Raw genomic sequence first — 20,692 nt, 5'->3', positions numbered from 1 at the left:
ATCAAACACGATTCTTCTGAACAACCATCGACCATTTCAAATTCGAAGTGACTGTGGATAGTCATTCACACTCAGATCAATTAGAAGAAGTCGCCCTTTTTGCTCGGAGAAGGGTGCGAATGAAATGGGGTGGATTCTTCTGTGAGAAGTCACCAATTTGAGTATCTGGAATCAGGACAACTGAAGGATTCTGTGTTATGTTGTGGCTTTCAATTACATTATTTCACTCTTGGCAAAATAGCAATTCTCTAAAGTTTCACACACAATGTGTTTTCCGGGAAATACCACATCAGAGACATAAAGAGCATTCAGAGATATTCCCAAGGATTTTCCTCAAAAGGGGTGAAGGAAGATTATTTAGTTCTAAATGAAGTAATTAAATCACCTTTTTATTCAAAAAATAAAATCAATGATTATTCTTTTTTTCTTCATTTCCGATGTTTTTTCTTACACCTTTTTCTCGAGCTTTTATTTATTCTTTGTAGTGAAAGAAAAAAGAAAAGCAAGCAGCTAAGAAGTAAAAGTCATTGTTCTATTTCTTGTTTCAGGAAAAAAAGAAGAATATATAAAAGGAAGAAAAAAAAAACAATTCTGAAAAGAGCTTTTTTGCATATATTCGGTGCTTTTTTACGGTCCCATCCCCAAATTTATTTTCTCCCCTGAGACAGCTATATAATTGTGTGATTTCCGTGACGTGTGAAAATTGATGGAACATGTTTTTCCCATTATGGAAATTTTCATTTGAAGAGGATGTGTATGGGTAAAAAGAGGGATTATATAATAATGATAATCATATAGATGAGCTATAGATGAAATCCTTTAAATATAACCAAACATATTACTATTGATTTCCACTCCAACTAGCATATGGTAGGGAGAAAAAAACGCGGAAAAATATTGTTTTATCGATAATTCCATTCATTTTTCCACTCTGAATATTTTTCGGTAAATTTATCAGGTTATGGGAAGCAATTCTGTGTATGAAAAACCACGATAAATTTTGCAAACTTTGACGTTTCCTCCAAAGAAAATGACCTTTTGCTTTAGCTTGGGTGATCGTGCTTGGTGTTTTCCTGTTTACCATCGCCGTGTAATTTGCTTTACTTTGGAAGAAATATATTTTGAAAAGGAGACATGCTCTAAATTTTCGTAGAAAGCGTCTTTTCCATGTTGTAAGTGTAAAAAAATTATTAATGGAAAATTAATGAGCTATAATGGTCCAATTTTGGGCTAATTTCCAGCACTTAACATCCCTGTGCTATGTTTTTTAACAAATTTAGGACATTCTTTAAAATACACTTGCATTTTGCAAGCTTGCTTTAAGAATTTAATGTATGAGATGTTGACATTATACATTGGGTGATAATATGACAGATGTCAGTTTGTAAGTTTACGTGAAGCATTCAAACAATGAGGGTCTTGGGATTAGCAATATTGCTGTGACCGAAAAAAAACTGCGTGAATTTGAAATTGTCCAATGGAAAATGCAATGGATATCAGATTATCATTTTGCTCCTTTAGATTAAAGTGACAGCTGTCATTTTAAGTTTGACAACTACATTAAACAAAACTTCTCAGTTAATCGTTAAATTTATATTCAATCTACCTTGAATTTGTGACACGTTGTCATATTTCTCTTTGAACAATTGACAGCTGTCATTTACCATATGACAGTTATGTCAATTTCCTCACCTGACTTGATCAATTAAATTTATTCCTAACCCAAGCGTGAGTATAATAAGTTTTCCACCTCTTGCAACAAATTTCAAGACCACAAAGTTTATAACCCTAGCAAAGTCACCAAAAAGTCATGTAAAATTGTGCGATAACTTTTCCAAGACCTACCATCTCACCCCAAACCCCATTTCTCAACTGCATTCTAAATTAAATGCACGACAATGCAGCAAAGACATTGAAGATAGGGGTAAAAGTATAAATTTTCACACGAAATGGAGACGCCTGGTCAGTTGTTCAGAAGCAGATTGCACCAAGTTTTTTGGGTCACATCAATTTCATCAGGCCCCATCCCATCCTCTTTTGTTTTTCTTGTGTCCCTTTTTGGTGTGAATTTCACAAACCACCCGACAAAAAGGTGCCCCTTCCCCCAAAAAATATTTTATTCTCATACTTTTTTTTTCATGTAGAGCTTTTTGTGCTTTTTACCCCTGGAATCCTTCATAGCCGCGGGAAGGAACATCGGAAGTCATTTAGAATTACCTTCAACATTCCGAGAATAATTATTTCATGTGAATTAAGATTATGGGTTCTTTCATTCTCTTTATAAAAACACACAAATGGGATTTTATTAGGGAGAAAAAGCGCAAAACTCCCCTTTTCTTTTGCTAAATACAATAAAAATAATTAAGTGCAATAAAATGTTACCGCAATGAATGATGGCAATCCACCGAATCAACAAATAATAATATCAAGAAAAATGTCTCATTTTCAGCAAATAATGAATTTTGGAAAGCGTTGCCAACATCATTCCCTTTTTTTCCGGGGTGGAGAATCAAATATCGCATCTGAATTTTCGACTTTCGGTTATGTGTTATTCGAAAATACGTAAAAAATACTCTTTGCGTGACATGATGGCATTAAGGAATAAATTTTCTGGCAATTTCGATAGATTGTTTCCACAAAATAATCCCATCCCCTTGATTCAACCCCCTTCGCCATGACTGAATTTTGCGCCAGTGTTTCACCTTCCAAATGTTTACCATTCTTTATGTCGTTTACCCCCATTGAGACTTTTCGCGACGCAAGAGAGAAAAATGGAAAGCTATCGTGAATTTTATGATATACTCTTGAACAAATGTGAAAGAGAGAGCTTTTAAGCTCCTCGAATATAGCCTCTTTGTGTATTTATGAGAATGTTTATTCATTAAATGCCAACGAGGAATATGACAAAGTGCGATCAGCCTGGGATTGTCTCACCCACGTTTCACAATTTAGTCAAATTCAAAAGCATTCTCACATATGTTAACTTGTAGAATATACACAGGGTGTTTCTAGATTAGATTCTTTAGCACTATATTTTCTGTGCTGATTTAAACACAGGTATTTTTGACCAAAAATTCATTTTCGAAATAAAAATCCATCAATAAGCTATAATCCTGTTTACTATTGCGTATAATTTCGGCGACTAAAATTTTTTGTTAAAGAAATATCTTTAGGAAAGCCCAAATTTCGAAAAATTATTCTAGTAGAGTAATACGTTGAGTAAGATATTACTGTTCGTATTAATTGTTTTCTAAACCAAACTACAGAAACTTCAGGCAATTTTCCTTGCGTGCCAACAGTGATTTAATCAGTTTTCGAGCGATTTAATGGCTGCCAACTTTGTACGCAATGGTCAAATATGAGAGAGACGTAAGATAAAACATTTGTTATCTTTTTTTGCCAGTCTTGAAGTTCAGAAAATTTAGATCTGACATGTGGCACCACTGTTAAATGTCCTATGCATTAAAATTGTGCAAATTTAAACTACAATGCCCGCTCTCTAATCCGGATCGGCGTAATCCGGACGAGTTATCGACGGTTACATTTAAAATCATTTTGAGCATATGCGTTCAACAATGAAAATGAATTATGTTGTGAAGTTTTTGTTTAATAAATAAAGTATAATAGCATAGAATTCTCTAATTATGTCTTTTTAAGCTTCTTTAAAATTCTTATTCTATTTCTGCAAAAAAACACTTGTATTATATTTTCGAGACGTTGAACAATTCAAAAAATCCATCCGGATTACGAAGCGGACATCTGTCATTTTGTCTCCCAATCATCCGGATTACAAAGCGGGAACTGTACTAAAGCATAAGCTGAAAATAATATTCGAAAATTGAATAATTTCGAAAAGTAAAATCCACTTAGCGAACGCTACATTTCTGGAATGTTTTGTAAAAGTTAGTGCCTATTTAATTGCTCGAACTTCAAGAGAGAGAGTTATATATATTCGCTTTTTTAAATTTGTCATCAATCTGGCAGGATCACAAAAGGTAAGATATATTGCTTTTCGGTCTTCGATGATGTCCCCCTAAATGAACATTAATTTCAGACGTTTTTCCTCCCTCACCCTTTCCTTACCTTTTGAAACCATATTTTTTGTGTACTTCGAAAACGGTTCCTCGATCTTTTTTTAATTTTCGAATACGTTTTGAAGATAGTCAAGGTCCCCTCCCCTTCCCCACCAAAACCATTTTTTTGTATTGTTCGAAAACATGTCGTGCGATTTTTTTTAATTTTTGGATACGTTTTGAATCATTCCTAATAACGGTTTTTCAATATAAAAGGTTAAAAAGGCACTAATGAGTGCATTTATCAAGCATGGGGTGATGCTTGGGCTAGTTGGAAAGGTTTTGGAATATCCTATAAGACTGAACCGGTTCACAGCCGATAACTAGTCTTTATCTGAAAATCAATTCTATTACTTTTTTAATAATTTAGGATGATCTTTTGAATGATTTATAAATCGGTTCAAATCGGTTGAGAATCGGTAAATTATAAATGATACGAAAGTACTTTTAAGTAAGTAGCCTGGGACGCTTTGCCATCCCTTTTTAATTTAAAATAGTTTTCTTATCAACCAATTTAATCGGTAGTGAATCGATATGTACCTAAAAACTATGCGCATTTTTGAGTTCGAACACTCCGTAACTGTGTTATCACACTTGCACATTAAAATTTTAATAAGATTCACATTAATTGTCGCTGGTGAGAGTCCAAATGTGTAGTTTGTGTGTTTGAATCATTTTATATTCAAAATTTGATCTATTTGTTGATAAAAAGGTAGACTTGGCCCGCAAAATTTGATATAAATTGACTTATAGCATTAATGCGAAAAATTAATTCGATTTTCTTTTTATTTTTTAATGTGAAAAATATTTATGCTTTAGGTAAATTTAAACTTATTTCTTGCAGGCCAAGTCCATTTCTTTATCAATAAATAGAAAAACCCCAAATATTAAGTGACTCAAAGACACAAATAACATATTTGGACGCTCACAAGCGACAATTAATGTGAATCACATTAAAATGTTAATGTGCAAGTGTGATAACGCCGTAAGACTAAGACGCTTTGCACATGGCCAGAGGTGAGCAAGAACCGTTTGATACCGATCAACCGTCAAATGAAAATTGTACGCCAATGGTCAAAACGGTCAAAACACTAACTGGACACACTTATTTTGACGTATATTCGGTTTAAAACGGCTCTTTCTAACACCCGCATAAGGAATCTAGTGTTGTAAATCATAATTACAAAAGTTTAGTATTAAAACTTCCCATTTAGCTTTACTTAGCGTTGCTTACTTAGAAACCTTCATTTCTTTATGTTCAAAATCACCATTATCATCGTTTTCAACTGCTTATGCTTGTTGCGGTTTCATGTACATGACATACAGTTTAGCACCCTACGGCTGTCGATCCTCTGCACATACGGGAAGATGTTCAGATTCGATCTCAAGGCGCTCCAAGGCAAGATCCTGAACTTGATTCAGTCACCTTGTCTGAATCGAATTCAGGATCTTGACCTTGTCCGAAATATTTTCGAAAATGAAAAACATTTTTTATTCAGTAAATCCGAAGTAATTCATTGTGAAAATAGTTGGATCTAATTAAGATTTTCAAGCAATTATTCCTCATTTTAATAGATATTTCAAAATTGTATTATAAGATTTATTGTTGAGGTTAAAATTGAATTTTCAAATAAACTATTCTTGAAAAACAAGGGTGATTTTTTATAAATTCTCCCAGTCTCTCTATTAAAATGGCATCAAAAATTCGTCACAATTACAAGAGTAATATGTTCCCCCTGTTTCCGGATGGAAATTGTGCTATGTAAAAATATATTGTTTATAATTATTGCTCTTTGCTCAATAAATGTTTTGGAAATGAGGTTAATTTGGGGTAAATAATGATAATTTTCATAGTAAATGTGTGCTACATTATTAAAAGAGTGTTTTCCAGATAATCATGCTTGGGGTGAAAATCAATTTGTACACCATTTTAAATATTAAACAATATATTGACTGTAAATTGCAATATATGAGATAATTTTGTGGTGGAAGGATTCAATTTAGTGAGATTTTTTTGGTGGACTTAGGACAAGTGCTTTTACTACATTTAACGTTTAAAGTTATTGAATGTGTGTAAATTGTTGCTTTGTTCTTAATTCATTCCGGTACAATGTTATATATTCTGTACACAGTAAAAAAAGGTTGATCATTACACAAGAAAATACTTTTAATTAAATATATTTATATTGAAAAAGGAGGTTTGGGAAATTAACAAAAAATGTTTGTCAAAAGGATGTTGACAGAACATGAAAATGTTTTGTTAAATCAACGCCCAACTTGATCCTGGTAAAAGTTCGTCAAAAGGATGTTTTTCCATATAAAATGTGAGAAAACTTTTGTCAAATTGATAAACAACAGCCTTTCGACAAAATTTTAACAAATTCTGCTTCTTAATTTAACATTATTTTTTACTTTATTTTAAATATACTTCTGTGTAACGTTTCAATAATAATCCTGATCCTTAAATGAATCAACGATTATCATTCTCATTTTTTTACTGTGTATGACCTTGGCAATTATAACATTAGGATGTTAAAATAAAGGATTTCATTACTGGGGTGTGACACATAAAGGTGCGATGGAAGTATCATAAGAATATTGTAATATAACAAAGAATACATTTGTTAGGAGGAGGTGACATCATGATTTTCTCAAGGAACTGGACAAAGGATTTTGTGGGAGATGATTTTGTGGTTAAAACTTACCTAGCGAAGAGTTCTTTGAGTTCATGTTCGGAGACAAATTGTCCAAGATTGGCGACGAACAGCGTGGAGCAGGGTGCATTTGCGGCAAGGGGTGGATTTGGTGGCTGGGAGCCACCGCTGGAGCCCACGGGACTAGCAAGAGCTGGGCTTGGTAGGAAATGGCCGGCCGGAAGACCAGCTGAGACATGAATTGAGGCTGGATGAAGTGCTGCTGGATGAGGCATAGGCATTTGGGGCTGCAAAGTCACATAGAACCATATTGTATTCATTTACAAGCTCAAACTACCAAACCCCTTAACGTCTAAATCCAAGGGACAGGGCATGAGGGTCAAACTCCGAGTAACAAAAGCTCTCAATCATGAGCTTTATGTACTTCCGAAAGTGCCGAAACAAAAGTCAAACACAATTGAACTTTCTGAGTGAAATGAAAACCGAATAGAACTATTTCGAACCCTCATATTGCAATTGTACTCCTTAATTTAAATACAACTCATTTGATTTGAGTTTTTGGGATTAAAACCACCAGGAATTTTAATTAAAATCCATGACGATGTATGGGCAGGATGAGATATTGTCCTTCATCAAAATATAATAATCTGTCTGTGCAGAGAGTTCTCCACTCTCCTGTACACAAATCCACGCAAGCACACACACTGAAGAGCAACAACCCCTGGAAAATTGCCTTTGGTGCTCCCTGGAGGTGGTATTTTCTCCTATGCACATCATTAAAATTGTCGAGAGGGGGATGTCATTAAGAGTGGCGCATAAATGCATAGGACGTTTTAATATAAATTGGTTAATAAAACTGTTGTATTGTGATGTTGCATGTCACGTTGGATGGAAACTTAATGGGGTGGAAAAATTTTGGGAAGCTATGGGGATGAGGTATGGTGGAAAATTCGTGCATGTCTCAAGTGTCTTTAGCACACGGATAAAACACACCCCAAAAGTTCTCTTCAGTATGAAAAATTGTGACAAAAAGTTGTGAAAAAAGCAATGTCTGCATAAGTGAGAGTCTGTGATGTGAATAATTACAGAGTTTCTTTACAAGTATACAAGTTTTATAGCAAAGTCTTATAACGTTGTAATATTTCTACAGAGTATGATATTTCTAAAGACAGGAAACCGTATTGCTTAAGCAGAAGAAGAAAGTTTAAACTTAGTTGAATGTGCCCAAATTAAAAAGAATTTTAGGCCACGCCCTTTATTGAAATACGGTTTAAGATATTTTTTACACTTTCAATATGTAATAATAAGGTACCACAATGGGGAAAGTTTTGTAAACTTCACACATATTCTGGCTTCGAACACCGTATGCTTAAGCAAGAAGAATAAAAAATAAACTAAGTTGGATGTGCTCCAATTAAAAAATATTTTAAGCCACGCCTTTTATTGAAATACGGTTTTAAATATTGTTTTACACTTTCAATATGAAATAATAAGGTACCACAATAAGGGAAGACTTTCAGGTTTCGCACATACTCTGGATTCGAACACTTCATATTTTTCCCACTTAATAGCTAGTCTTAAGAGTAGCATTAAAATATATTGTCATTATGTCAGATTCATTAACACTGAAAAATATTTCACAAAATTGCTTGTAAATGTTTGTCAATTCTTACTAGGGACTCAAGAAATGCTCGTAAATCGTATAACTTCCAAAAAGTTCGTAAAAGTTAGTACTTTTTTTGGCAAAGATTTCTTGTAATATGATCACTTGACGAGCATTTTTTATTATTTTAGAAACATTTGTTTGCAAATGTTTGCAAATGTTTGTAAACATACAAAAAAAGGTTTGTAAAATTGTTTCATTTGTTCGTAAATCTTTGTCAGACAAACAAGAATATGTGAACAAACCGAACAAACTGTAAAAGAACAAAAAATGATTGTCAAATGATCACGTTACAATGTTTGTGAAAAAGTACAAACTTTTACGAACTTTTTTTTTGTAGAATACATGGGCACCGGACTTCGTCAGGGGATTTGGAGGTTCTCTAGGAAAACATCAACTCTTTCCAGAGCTATCGGCTCGGTCTCCAAGCCTTCATCAGTGGTCGAGTTTAGAAGGAAATTTCCAGTTTTGTCAACATTTCATGTCTGATGATCATTCACAGGGTAATACAGAGGATATGGGGGCACTTTTAACAACAGATAACAATAAATTTTCTTCTAACACTGTTAGCACACTCTTTTTCACTTTCTTCTTTGGGTTTCTGGTGTGCTTCCCATACATATATATAAACAGAGATACATCAGAAACCCAAAAGCTCAAAAGAAAGTGAAAAATATTGTGGTAAATGTGTTAGAAGAAAATTTACTGTTATCTGTTGTTAAAAGTGCCCCACATCCTCTATATTGCCCTGTGAATGACCATCAGACATGAAATGTTGACAAAATTGTGGAAATTACCTTCTAGACTCGACCACTGATGAATGCTTGGAGACCGAACCGAAAGCTCTGGAAAGAGTTGATGTTTTCCTAGAGTAACTCCAAATAATCCGACGAAGTCCAGTACCCATATATAGAACATATACCCATATATAGAAAAAAAAACAATCTTTTAACAAAACTTTTTTCAGTACAGTTCATTGCAATTTTGTTTTAAATTAATGAAAAATTATTTTTGAATTTAAATAAAACATCACAAACAGCTTTATAACACTGAAATTCTGCAAAAATAACACTTAAAAGCATCAAAATCCCCAATTCAATGTAAAGCACTTAAATAAACGAGGTTGTAAAAGTTAAAAAAAAACGGGTAAGCCCCAAAAAAGTTCACACACTACTTAAAAGCCCATTGAGAGGAGATTAAATATATCAGTTAAAATGAAATTCAACTCAACGATCCACTCTGGCTAATCATCTTTCCAAATGACTGACCCCTCAAGTTTATTTGATTGTTACTCTTTTTGCCGTGTGGGTGTGCTGGTGCTGGAATGGGGGGCGATATGTAGAAAAAAGCTCACCTAAATGACTGAGGTGTGCGTGTGCGCGAAGCTTTTTTTCTCCCAGTTCTTGTGCAAATAAAAGTTTCACGAGCACATAATTGAAATTCATGAAAGGAGAATTTTTATAGCCAGTCAATTCGACGCCTCAACCGTCAATGTTGTGCTTTTGGTGTGGTACGGGCGGGGGTGGCACATAAAATCTCTTTTATGTAACAACCATTGTCCATGGTGGTTGTATTGAAATGGGTCAACAATCGTGATTGTGCACATTTTTTCCTTTCGTGCCGCAGCAATCAATGAATGGTGAATTTCAGGGCACAATATGCGATGAGGATGGAGGAATATTCAATCGCTATCATTAGTAGAATTATCACAATGCCTCAAACTGTTGTTATAAGCCTTTGGGGTGAGAGATGGGAAAACATTGACATTTTATCCCTTGACAAATATTAGGTAAAATTCTTTTTAATCTCACCTAGTATCATTTTAACAAAATTTCAAGTCCTCTGAATGGACTCAAACTTTGTCAAAGAATTTCTTGTAACTTCTTGATTCAGGATAAATAGAAGGAGGGCTAGAAGCTTCGGTTGTCGGAAGATTAAAACTGCATGATTTATACTTGGAATTAATTATTTTAATTATTAGTCCAATACCTCACATTTTTTGAAAATGGTTATATGTCAAATATGTCAAACATATTAAGGGGTTAGGTAGTCCTTCCAATTATAAATATTTTTCTTTTAAATTTTTTTTACAAAATATAGTACCATACGTGCAGAAAATATATTGTTGTATAAAAAAAGCAATGTTTGCCATTAGCCTATAATTCTTGTGAGCAACGCCAATACAATTCACATTAAGAATCCCTTCTACAAGGACATGATTGAGACTTATCGCTAGCATTTCGCCCTCCTTTGCCCAACATTGAAGCCCCAGAGAACGCACTAAATGACAGAAAACATAATGTGTTACATAGCCGAAGGGCGAAATGGTAGAGAAAAAAATGAGCTAAGAGATCCCTTCAGAAATGAACTTGGGGAGTGATATAAAATAGCAAAAGAGCGAATAAATAAATAGCAAAAATGATTGCGTGTTTCACATCATTGTTGAAGCACCAAAAGGCGTAACATTTGCGATGTAGAACACATGTAATGTGAATGAGCTTTCAAAATGGGGACGCACTGGGCGAAATTTCTGAGGCATTGTGAGGGGGTGTAGACGGTGATATTTCATTCTACAGTGCATAATGGGCTCAACACGGGGGAGCATGGAGTATTTATTCGTGCTCATTAGTGGAAATTTGTCAAGCAGCTGAAGAATGACCAGGCGTCTCCATTGACTTTAGCGCATTCATTAAAAATGTCACAGAAATGATGAGCTGTACATACTCGGTTAGAAAGGGCTTTAGGTAGTGTTTTTCTTTCAATTCTATACAAACTACCTGTACATGACAAGATATCATAAAATCTAATTTTTTTTTAAAATAAAATTTACCGCTGCTAATAAACTAGAATAATGTAGGAGGAAATTTGAATTGGAGCACCTTTAAAATTGGACTTTTCTTCTATTTAATGTAATTGGACCTTATAATGATGTAATTTAGCTTCATAATAGGTTAATAATAAGATCCAATTTCACTTAAAATAAGAGAAAAACCAAAATTTCAAAGCTGCCCCAGTTCAAAGGTGTTCCACTTCCCCCTAAGTTGAAGCATTCTTGATTTTTTTAAATCACAGCAACAGTATTTTCAAAAATGATAAAATTGTTTTTTTTTAAATTAATTTTAGTATACTAAAAAAAATATTAACCAAATTTTAGGGATATGGGTAAAATTTCTGAAAGCTTAAAATATCGGTCATGTTGCATGTAAAGTCGGACACTGCAACTTGATTTATTAAGAATATGCAATTAATTTCAAATAAGTATTGAATATTATTTGACTGTTGATTATATATTTTAGAATATTTTAAATAAAACAAAATCTGTTCAATTTAATGGAAAATATGCGTCAAAACGGCTTTAAAGTTGTGAAACTGCACTTCGTGTTGAACACTATCTTATTTGGTTGATTTCATTTGACGTTTTTAAATGATACTTTGAAATATTTTTAATTTTTACATACAGTGATCGGTTCTGATAGATTTCCCAAGCGAATTTCCCAAGTGTATTGCGTTTTAAGCTCGTCAGTAAAGATCTAAAGAAATTAGAACCCCAAAAAATAATTATCATTAATTCAATGAATTTAAAAAATTTAGAAAAAGTAATGTCGTCCAACTTGTATCAAATATCGTACAGCAAATTATTGCTCTTTTGGAACTCTTCCAAGACTTTTTCCACTCTATCTTATTCGTAAAGTGAAAGTGCATATTTTAATTTCTTTGGACTTTGAACTATCTTGAAATTGAAAAAATAGAAGTTTGGGAAATTTGGAGAAACTAAACATGTGGCCGTTGTATTGACCTTAAGATTTCTAATATCGTCCATATGTTTTACTTCTCAAAATTTCAAAAACATCTCTTTTTTTCAATGTCTATGTAGTTCAATACTCAAAGGTATCTAAAAGAAAAATTTCCTATATGAATAAGAATATATGGAAAAAGCTTCTAAACAGTGCCGAAAGAGCAATAACTCGCTGTACGATATTTTGCACAAGTTGGACGATTTTATTTTTCTTTCTAATTTGATGACCGATGGATTACAGTACCTAACGATGGATTACTGTCTATGTTTTTTTTTTATAAATTTTTAAATTTATTAAGAAGTAAGAATAAATGTCAGAGGATTTTTTGTGGTACCAGTAACCAACTTGTCCCTAAAGGTTTCAACATTCTTGAGAAAATAGTAAGACAAAAATACAGTTCGTTTAGAAACACTGTCTGTCAAAGTTAACACAATTTGTTCGAAATATTATACCCAGTTCTCTTAAATTAAAAAACAGTAAATATCTTCCATTAAGGGGTTACGTGGCACAAGAACACTAAAAAGAGACAGAATATTTTCCCTCATTTTTTTTAGCATAATATATTATTTAATTCAAGCTCTTATTCATATAAATGTACAACAATTAAACTATATTTTCCAGTACTAGCTTAACTCGTCAGCTAACAGAAAGTATTTGGTTTTCGGATTTCAAATGAACCAATTCAGACAAATCTTGTCCACCGTGTTTCTCAAAAAGATCTCCAAAAAACAAACCCAGAGCGTGTATTTTCAAAATTTTGAAATGAAAATTTCGGAAAATATAGTTTAAATGTTGTAATTTTATAATGATTGATTTATTTGTATTGTCATCTCTGTTTTTTTATCTCACAATCCATACGACCATCACCGTCTTAGCGCTGATTCCAACTTCCAGAGAAAAATACGCTGCTTTTTTGTTTATATTGACCCACGTAACCCCTTAATTAACTTGAATCCTCAAACCGAAAGAATTTATCAATTTAATCGATATTTTACATGTTTTACAATCATGGTAAATGCTACACAAAACTTTTACTTTCCAGGTTTGGTAGTCAAATTTGCAAATGCTCATTAATTAGTAATTTTGATTAATTTGTGGCAAACTGATAATTTTTTTTAAATTAATTATTGAGTTAAATGACTTTGGATAAAGGAAAGTTATCAATAAAATGTGCAAACAAAGTGAAATTGAACTAAAAGCAAAGTGTTTAATATGCAGTTTCTTGATTAAGAGCTATTATTTCAAAATCTTCCAAAGTGCATTTCACCCTACGTTCAAATGAAAATTCTCCCATGAACTTGAAGTGTTTGTTCAAGAACACTCCGGAGGTTTCTTAAGTACTCTTCAAGTGTATCCTTTTGTGAAGAGGGAGCAGTTCACCATACAGTTTTCAAAATTCCACTAACAAAATCAATTAAACGGAAATTTAATTGAGTGAATCGGAAGGAAAACTTTTCCTAAGATGTAATTGAAAACTCAAAGTTCTTTTGCTGGTGACTCGCTGGCAAAAAAAAAACAACAAAAATCTTTCCTGACGTTCATTCATGGTCCAGTTTTAACATCTTTTACTTTAAATCTCAATGACAATCCCCCCATTTTTGCATGGCAGGTGAATTGAGATGTCTGAATTTTCTTCAATGAACTTTTAACAAAGGATAAAATGGAAAAAAAATCTTAGCTTTCTTTTTCTTTGTCGGACGTGAGTTGGGAGGATTTGGTGTTGAATAGTAAAGCAATCTGAAATTGTTATGAAATGAAAGGGTTAGGGGGATGAGAGAGAGAAGGAAAGAGTTGGCAGGATGTTTTGCGAAGAAGACAACAAAAAAGCTCGAGAAAATTGTTGGAGAAAGAGCAAAAGTACAAATTGGCAATGTGAAAAGCGGAAGTGATTTCTTATTTCAATCTTCTCTCTCAAGGGGTGGCCTTTCAATGGGATGAATACGTCTCAGTGGGTGGCTTGAGTGTGAAAAAGCTACTTTGTATATATCGCACAGTTGCAATAGAAGTGGCTTAACTTGGTTTTAAGAAGATACAACTGAAATTTAAGTTATAAGCCTGGTTATAAGCAAGTAACTTAAGGTTTTTCATATCAATTGTTGAATTGGCAATGAAGCTCTAGAAGAAATTGTAAGAATAGTTCAGTTTAAAATTACTTTAAAATTTTAAACTGAATTATAGCGATATCTTAACTTGAAGATAGCCACCGTTATAGAACCTCTCAGAGTTATCACCCTAGCTGAACAGTGATTGGTACCGTTGGCTAAGAAGAGCCTTCGACAGGACGGGTTTTCACCCTTCAACTCCTCTAGGCTCAACAGTCCTACTACACGATGGAGAAAAATAAATGATCTATGCCACTTCCATTGCAATTATGCGATATCCTTTTTGCCGCTAAACACTAAAAAAAAGCGTTCAAAAAGTCTCTCAAATGAGACACCACTTTGTGTTGGCGAAAATAAAGAGCAACAAAACAGATAAAAAAAAAAAGTGTTGGTGATGCTTAAATGACATAATAGAGCTCTTGCAATGAAGTTGGACGATCAAAGATTTACTTACTTGGTGCATAGGTTGCTCGAGGACTTTTTCTGGATTTAGTCAAAGATAAGACCTCACCGGCACTTGAGGATGCAGAGCCGGATGTACCAACGTGGCATGTTGTAGGGCCGCGGCTCCTGGCAGTTCAGCGGCAGCTGCGGCGGCTGAATAAGCTAACGGATGGTGCCAAAGCTCGGGTCCCCCCGGAAAGAACGGTGTTCCCAAATCTGCAACAAAAATCATCATGCTATTCACCAGATTTTCATCTTCTTTTTTTTGTTGAAAAAAAAGTCATTTGCACACCATTTTTGGTGTCTTTCTTTTCCATCCCTATAACCAAATGATCTGCAAAGTTCCACTTTAATAGAAAATTCCTTGGAAGTCATTGGAAAACTCCTTAAAATGATTTCTGTAGGGGAGTTCTGATACAGTATGATAATGTCGTATGGCAAATTTCAAAATTTTATCACATTATTAATCGACAAACAGATTCACATCAGTTACTAAGAGCTTCATAGAGCTCCTTCCAATAGCCATTCGATGCTTATTGGGCTTTAATGTTGATCTGCTCTTGAAGTTATCTTGAAAATTTGGAAAATCTAATGAGTTTCTCTTCATCCGTATTCGTGATCGTTTTTTTTAACGACTTTTTTCTAAATATGGGTAAAATTTTATATTTCTCAGATTATTTAAAAAAGCATTCGGGTTTTTTATTTAAATTGCTAAAAAATCATTTAAATAATCTTCTTTAAAATACTCTATAAAATTACAAAATTCTTAAATAAATTACTACTAAATCAAATTGATCATGCCGAATTTGGCTTTGTCAGAAACTTCAAATTTTACCCTTATTCATAACTTCCGGATCATTTTCATGGTATTCTGAACATTAGTGAGAATTATCAATCAATCTCTAATGACTAGATTCCCTTATCTATCGGTAGCCATTTGCTCTTTAGACCTTAATTTACGTAGAAAAAGGGATCAATTGTAGAAAATCGAAATGAAAAATATATTGAATTGAATTGAATTATCGTAGGAATAAATATTTTGAGATTTATCGATTTCAGACTCCGTAAAATGACTAACTAGTGGAGGAACTCTGAAACACTCTAAAAATGTCGTATGACAAATCTCGTTTGAATCAAGAGAGCTAAGAGAGCTTTATCAAGAGAGCTTAATCGAAAAAGTGATTCTGTAACCGTGACATTGTCATGTGACAATGTCAGAAAGCACATGTTTGTGATTTCTGGCAATTCAAAGTACAATGATTTTTATAAAACAAATCTACCAAGACGGACTGTATTTGTAAAATATCATAAAGTAAACATATTTCATTAAAAAAAATCAATGAATTGCATTTTCGAACTCATACGATATGTCAATAAAGCTCGACTAGCATTGTCAGGTTTTCAACTCTCGTGTGACAAATGCTATAAAAATTACAGAATGCCCCTACAGGAAGCTGAATGACTTACCTAATCCCAATTTTTCTAGCTAAATTGTTTATCAGAGATCTTCCCATTATATTTCAACTAACAGTTCTCATATGACAATTCTCATACTGTACTGAATCTCCGCTGAAATATTTTCAGCATCTTTGCACATTGTATAATTCCTCTTTAGAAAGAAATACGGGCAAATTTTCCAACGGTCTCTACTGATTAGTTTATTCGAAACCCTTCAATATTATCCTGGGTATGAATTCTAAAATGTCTGACATTTTCACATGAAAAATTCACGGCTTTTTGATCGTCTTTTCTAAGTTTTTCGTAAAGTTTTTAGAAAAGGTGTCTTGTAAAACACAGCACCTCAAAATTTGCATGATAGTGTTTTACTTAAGCTTCACAAAACGTTTATTAAATATGATCTCGTGCAGTGAATTTATCACGTGAATAACTCACCATCTCAGAATTTCTACCTAGAGCAAGAGTTGTCATTATGACAATTTTCACAAGAGCAAAAAATCACTGAAAACATTTTCTGGAAATGTCCGCGGTATTACGCAGAATTTATCGTTAGGAAATTTGTAAACTTTCCACACCATTTGGCTATAGGGACAAAACTTGGCTTTCTTGTCAAGATGAAATGCAGAAGAATGCTCTAAAGAAGCTTTCGCGTAGCTTAAGGGAATTCCAATTGGCCAAGGAAAAATGCCAGAGAATAGGGTAGAGAAAGTTATTATTAAATAATAAATTACGACACGAACTTGGGCGTAATTTCCTCCCATTTTTTTTCCTGAAGGGAAGGGGTATGAAGTCTCTTGCAGATAAATTAATGGAGAGGAAGACTGCACAATTGTGCATCCTCCAGACGGAGAGGAAGATGAGAGAAAGAAAAACTAGCAATATGCTAATTTGGAGTATCTCGAGCTTTCATTGAAAAATATTATTTTTCTCCTTGCTGTATCTCTCGAGCTTATATTGGTGGGTCACAAGACAAATATTATAATCTGCAGGATTTTGAGGATTAGCTTTGGTATCAAGTTCTGCGAGAGAGAAAATGTGGTATGAAGTAGGATTACAGAAAGCGTTGTAACGCATGTCTTATCCAAGATCTTTGCTTTCAAATTTTCGCTTAAAGCTTTCGATTGATTGCCTGGGCCCGTATCCTCCACTTTGTGAGAGAAGATTCTCCGCGAACTTCTCTCCTTGAAGTTTTCTCCTATTTTTCCCATCTGACTGCTCTCCGTATCCACGAATATCGGAGAGAAGCAGGTGAGATTTTCGTGTGGAACTTTTTGTGGAAATCGTTTTTTGACAATCCGCGGGCTGTTTTTGGTCGCAAAAAACACTGAATACTGAAGTAATTATAAATTAAATGAATGAATAAACAATTAAATAACATTGTTATAAGCTTTGATTTATTCATCGCGACTCCTCTTAACACTTAAATGACTGCACAGGAATTTTTGCCAAATTTCTCTTTTTAATATTGTACTACAGTAAAAAAAAACTTTTAAAAAAATTCTTTGCATTTGTACTAATTCAATTATAAATACCTATTTATACGTATACAGATTTTCCCATTTTCTTGTGGTTTTGTATAAATTTTCTGAAAATTGTCAATTAACTCTAAAGTGAATTTTCAGAGATTTTTGTAACAAAAAACCAATTTCCCTTTAATTTTTCTTTTTTAAGTAATTTGACAAGGATTATCTTCAATATTTTCTCATTTTTTTCTGTTTTTTTTGTGATTTTTCGAACCATTTTTCAAGCGACAAGGCATATTAAATCTTAAGGTTACGAGTTTTCGCCAAGGAAAGTTTTCTTAGTCGCTAATTAGGTATTGTTTTCGGATTTGACGAGTATTTTTGAAACATTTTTGCAATACTTGAGAACCTCGACAAATATTAATGATAGTTTCGCAATGTTTGATAACCATTTCGAACTTACGTTACTTTAATGACAGTTTGAGTATTTTTTTATTTTTCGATTATTACAGAATTAGTTATAGAATTTTATACCCTTTCAGAATTCGGTTTTATCTCTAACACATATAAGAACTATAGTCAATTTGAGAAAAATAGGAAGATCGTTGAAAATTTGAAATTTATAAGATACTGATATACATAAAATCACTCAAGAGTAAAATTCAAAATTGATATGTTTTTCGCGGAAAATTATTGACATTTTCCGTTTTATTTTCTATTTCACATGGAGTATTTGAAGGAATTTTCTCGAATAAAAACTTTATTAACCTAAATAAAAGCGTTTCAAGTATTGTAATTACTTTTTGAATAGGGAAGTTACAATTTTTCTAAGATTGTATGTCGAATAAAAAAAATAATATAGATGCAAATTTCAAGGATCTCATTTAATATATTTTTTCCTAATTTAAGAAGGAACACGTACATATAAAAAATAAAAAAAATATTTGTTTAAAATATTTGTTTTGTTGGCTCTTGAGATCTAACAATTTCAACTTAATAAAAAAGAACTTTTTCCTGATAAACTCCCTATATAGATTATGCGATCTTTCATCTCCGGTTTTAGTTAAAATAAAAATTAAAAGTTTTAAAGAGTTCACGGCCAAGTAAACTCCTAAAATTCTGTTCAATTTCGTATTTATTAAGAATATAAATAGGTTATTCAAAGATCTAATCATTAAATGGCCACAACCGTTTTCTTATTCACGAGAGCTGAAACAAAATAAAACTAAAATAATAAACAATTTGGAAAATGATTGGTATCAAACTCAAAAAAAAATTAGACAAATAATAACAGAAAATAAAAAAAGTTCGAAATGCCTGCCCAGTTTATTAGGAAAAAAACTTAATTGAAATTTATTACAAATATACGGAAATAGTATTTATTAATTGAAATAATCATTTAAAAATCATTTGAAACTTAAAAAAACGCGATATTTTAATTTATTTGCTTATTTTCTATGTAAATTAATCAAACTCTCACCGGGAATACCACTCGAGAATTCTCTCCGGTTTTTCATGAGAAAATTTCCAATCGAAAATTTCGTGGATACCAAATAGGCGAGTTCCACACGGAGAGTTGGCTTTTCCCACAAAATCAAACTCTCACATCTGGAGGATACGGCCCCTGGAGTTCTTCTCTCAAGGAAGGCTCTAAATTAGAAATATTCTCCAGACGAAATTTTCCGTTGGGGAGACAAAAGCCAGAAAATGAGAAAAAATCTTCAGGAGGATGGGAATCCTCTGTCTAGCAATCAGGAAGTAAAGGACGAAGAAGTGTCGGGAACATAGAGAATAAAAGGAGGAAAGTTTTTCTGCAAACGGCCAAGAGTGTCATCCGTGGTGTCGACAACGAGACGCCACAATGCCGCCAATTGATTCATGTTCCTCGAGTTTTTCATCCTCAAAGCTCTGGCTACAAGTGTTGCCTCCTAGGCTATTTATTTTCCAAGAACATGGGATTTGTAGCGGGCGAAAAGAATTGAAAAGCAAGGGGTGACTCATTCATACTTCTTATTGACAAATTTTTTAGGTTCCTTGGAAAAGTGTTTCGTGTTTTGCAATATATTTTGAAGGCTTTTCCAGGATTCGTAGAAGGGGAAGGCTTCCAGGCTTCGAACATACTCCGGCTTCAAACAATTCGTTTTTTCCCATATTCCTTTAATGAATCTGACCTAGTGGTTAGTAACATTTTATGAAAAATTAGGTTAAATTTATTAAAGGAATATCGGAAAAATATAAAAAAATCGAAGCTAAAGTGTGTGTGAAACCTAAAAGTTCCTCGGTTTTGACTTTCATAAAACCTTTAGAATTTTTTTCGAATTTGGCAAAACATTCTAAAGATTCTTTGGATTTTAGGAAACCTTTAAGTTTCTCAAACTTTACGAAACTCTCTGAACTTGTCTCCAGTTTCCTAAAACCGATTGAATGTTTCCTGCCTACATCTTCTGAACATTCTTCAGGTTGCTCAGACTTTGCGTAACCTTCCAAAAGTGTATCGGATTTTGCAAAACATAGAAACATACCGGAGGTAACTTTGATCCCCTACTATTTAATTCTAGTACTTAATGATGGTCTTTACCGAACCGATCTACCATGTCAAATCGGTGAGGATCATTCTTAAACATAAGAATTAAAGAAAAGCACAGAGCAGTAGGGGGTCAAAGTCATCCACAGAGGACAAAGTCACCCGCATCTACGGTACATAACTTCGCAAAATTGTTACGGGTATCTCAGTATGAGTTACCCCTTGTTTAGGATGCTGCTGCAGAGAAATTAAAACTTCTTGCCATGCCCTTTGCATCTTCATCATGATTGTGCCCAAAGCATTTTCCACACCCGCGATTTATCTCGGTGCACTAATTGAGCACCAATCAATGCTATTTACATTTCTGTGTTGTGATTTTCTTTTCCAACTATCAAGTACAGAATTTCCCATGTACAAAGTTTCGCTGAACAATTTCAGAGAAAAAAAGGGAAATAAAAGTCACCTGTGCGTGCTTGATAAATTACATGTCAGTCACCTCGCTGGATATTTAATT

The 20,692-nt window shown here is 33.4% G+C and overlaps 1 protein-coding gene across 1 annotated transcript in view; it reads right to left on the bottom strand.

Moving 5' to 3' along the window:
- Positions 1 to 20,692, bottom strand: part of LOC129799281 (protein couch potato) — a 322,454-nt gene that overhangs the window by 26,340 nt on the left and 275,422 nt on the right. Inside the window, exons 7-8 of the mRNA XM_055843028.1 lie at positions 14,801 to 14,949; positions 6,779 to 7,014 (exon numbers count right to left, since the gene is read on the bottom strand). Of these exons, the coding sequence (XP_055699003.1) occupies positions 6,779 to 7,014; positions 14,801 to 14,949 (385 nt within the window). The remainder of the gene's footprint in view (positions 1 to 6,778; positions 7,015 to 14,800; positions 14,950 to 20,692) is intronic.

This window comes from Phlebotomus papatasi, chromosome 1 (assembly GCF_024763615.1).
Source record: "Phlebotomus papatasi isolate M1 chromosome 1, Ppap_2.1, whole genome shotgun sequence".
Taxonomy (NCBI): domain Eukaryota; kingdom Metazoa; phylum Arthropoda; class Insecta; order Diptera; family Psychodidae; genus Phlebotomus; species Phlebotomus papatasi.
The sequence above is the reverse complement of the archived record's forward strand: the minus strand, read 5'-3'. Positions and strand labels throughout refer to the sequence as shown.